At 43.1% G+C, this 2,483-nt stretch overlaps 1 protein-coding gene across 1 annotated transcript; it reads right to left on the bottom strand.

Moving 5' to 3' along the window:
- Nucleotides 1–2,112, bottom strand: LOC121781186 (WAT1-related protein At1g43650-like). Its single transcript, XM_042178902.1, has 3 exons — nt 1,149–2,112; nt 918–1,069; nt 1–290 (listed from the first exon to the last, which is right to left on the bottom strand). Exons 1-3 carry the CDS (start codon nt 1,458–1,460, stop codon nt 125–127), a joined length of 630 nt encoding a protein of 209 aa, XP_042034836.1. The 5' UTR covers nt 1,461–2,112; the 3' UTR covers nt 1–124.
- Between the last annotated feature and the right edge of the window lie 371 nt (nt 2,113–2,483).

Below are 2,483 nucleotides of genomic sequence, written 5' to 3'. Positions count from 1 at the left end.
CTCATTTTTTACCCAACCGAAAATTATACTCCCTTCGTCCCTTCCCATTTACATTTCATTATATGTGTGAACTAGTCAGCAAGACACCTCTTATGCGTGTGCAACCCATCGACGACCTTTACTCTTAACAGAGAACATTAAGGAACTCTTGCCCTTGGTCTTCATCCACAGCTGGGGTCTCAAGATGGGCTTCATTATCCAAAACTTTTTGGGCTTGGATATGGGCCTCTCTAATTCTACCCCACAAGAAACTATAAAGCCCACCCACCAGCAATCCACACCCCAAAACACTGCAAAACAAATCCATTTCTTCTTACATCAAATTATATTAATGGTAAGCAAGTTTAAAAAGAAAAAAATGCACACTTTTTAATGTGCAGATGCGAAATTATTTAAAATATTACAATAAGGTGTCATGATAATAACTCCTATTAAGAGTAAACTTCTATGAATTATCGCATTTGCGGTTCTTGGAAAAAAAAATATCATCAATTGTACATGAACTTATGATATAATTACGTATTGTGTTTAAAAAGAAAAAAAGATTGGACCGATTGTCCAATCGATCATAAAAAAGTCCAACCCCTCCAAGATTCACCTTGAAGGGTTCACCTTGAGGGGTTGGAAGGTGAATCTTGGAGAGGTTGGACTTTTTTATATCGATTGTATTTATTTTTATGTTTCAATTGCCAACACCCTCCCGCTCTGATACCATGATAGAAATCCATGGGTTCAATCATAAAACCAATTGATGATAAGAGGAGGGACCCATGAAACTTATATAGTGTATTAAGCTCTTTGTGTACACCGATGTGAGATATTATTATATTCATTTTTATGTTTCAATTGACAACATAGGTAATAGCCTGTGTATCTGAGTTGTGTTTTATGACGACACATTTGGTCGAACGACTAACCTTCCCATGTAAAGAGTTTCATTGAGGAAAATAGCGGAAAAGATAGCAGCTATAACGAGCGCCAACGGCCCGAAAATGGCGCTGAAAACCGGCCCTTTCTTCTCTATAACCCAAGCTTGCAGCCAATAACTCAGCCCTGTCACTATCACACCCTGCAAAATTCCACATTCTTCAATCAAGCTATTTAAACGACACAAAATCGATTATATCAAAAAACAAAAATTCACATACACAATAGGAGACGGATAAGAGATCAATATCCCATCGAAGCTTCCAGGAGGAGGGATGCCTCCCCATGGCGGCGGCGTAGACCGTAGACGAGAGGCAGCTGAAGGCGCATTGCAGAATCGTGAGGCGCAGTTTGTCGGGAAATTGGTTGAGGAGAGGAGCCTGCATAGTGATCCACATAGCGTAGAAGAGTTGGCCGGCGATGGCGAGGAGAACGCCTTTGATCCAATCGTGGTTTGAGTGAGGCTTTTCGTCGAACAGGTGGTGGGCTGATTGTGAGTAGAGAGGTGGGCCCTTGAAGAAGGTGAAGGCCATGGTGCCGGAGATGCCTAAAATGGCGCCCAATACTTTGGCTAATCCATGCCATTTCGTTATTCTCAGCTTTTCGATCCCAAATCAAGATATTCATTATACACATATGGAGTTGATAGTACATTGAATTATTTTTTTCCTATGATCGTTAATTGAAGATCCATATTTTATAATTTTATGCAACAAATTTGATGATTTTAAATAAACAAGAATTGAAGAAAGAAAAATGGAGGTATGTTCCGAATGCACCAACCCCATCGACGGAGAACGTAGCAGAGAAGGCGGCTGGCGACCAGACGACGACAGTGCCAGCCGAGGGGGAGGAACCAGAGGAGGAAGGCAGAGAGAGAGAGACGCAAGCGCCGATGACGGCAGTAGCGTCGAGCAGGAATCTGAGGCCGAGAGATCGGTTGAAGCCTCCCAACCGACTCCTTAGTTAGTTTGAGTCTTTTTGGTATTTATTTATTTTTGGTATTTTATTGAGTCAATATGGTAATTTTATTTATTTTCTCTTATTTGAGTCGAGCGTATTATAAGCTCCGTCGGGTTTTCTTTGTTGGTTATTTCCCGATGTTTAGCATAGGTCGTACCAACCCTAGGGTCCATAGATTATAAAAGGGCTATTCATTGTTCCGTCTTTTCAATGAATGAAGAATTATTTGCCCAAGTTATTTGCGTAATACTCTTGAAACCCTAATCCTCTGCCGACGAAGAGAGCTCTTCGCGCCAGAACCGAATTCAGCCGCCGACCTTCTCGACGAAGGCGCCGGAATCGTGGTGTTACTTAGGTGAATTGGACAGAATCTTCACGTTAAGGGCAGGAGCCGCTTAACAAGCGGTGCTTTCATCCTGTACTCATGGATGTATTGGATGTCAATAGCCCGTCTCGACCGCAGCTAACTGGGGGCAACGCGACGGAATTAGGGCTGGGATCGTCGCGCCGCCCATCTGGGGGTGGGAATCGCGAGACCGCTGGACAACCGCGGCAACAATCGCGCGATATTATTCGAGACGTGGAACGGCCCC

Source organism: Salvia splendens, chromosome 20 (genome assembly GCF_004379255.2).
Source record: "Salvia splendens isolate huo1 chromosome 20, SspV2, whole genome shotgun sequence".
In the NCBI taxonomy this organism is placed as follows: domain Eukaryota; kingdom Viridiplantae; phylum Streptophyta; class Magnoliopsida; order Lamiales; family Lamiaceae; genus Salvia; species Salvia splendens.
Note: the sequence above shows the minus strand (reverse complement) of the source record. Positions and strands in the feature narration are given on the sequence as shown.

Bases quoted from the DNA above. Each gene is read 5' to 3' on its own strand.
- LOC121781186 (XM_042178902.1), bottom strand. From the start codon at position 1,460: ATGGCCTTCACCTTCTTCAAGGGCCCACCTCTCTACTCACAATCAGCC. The intron at 1,070-1,148 runs GTATGTGAATTT...GGAATTTTGCAG, and splicing joins TCTTATCCGTCTCCTATTGT to GGTGTGATAGTGACAGGGCT. The intron at 291-917 runs GTTAGTCGTTCG...TTTGTTTTGCAG, and splicing joins GAAACTCTTTACATGGGAAG to TGTTTTGGGGTGTGGATTGC.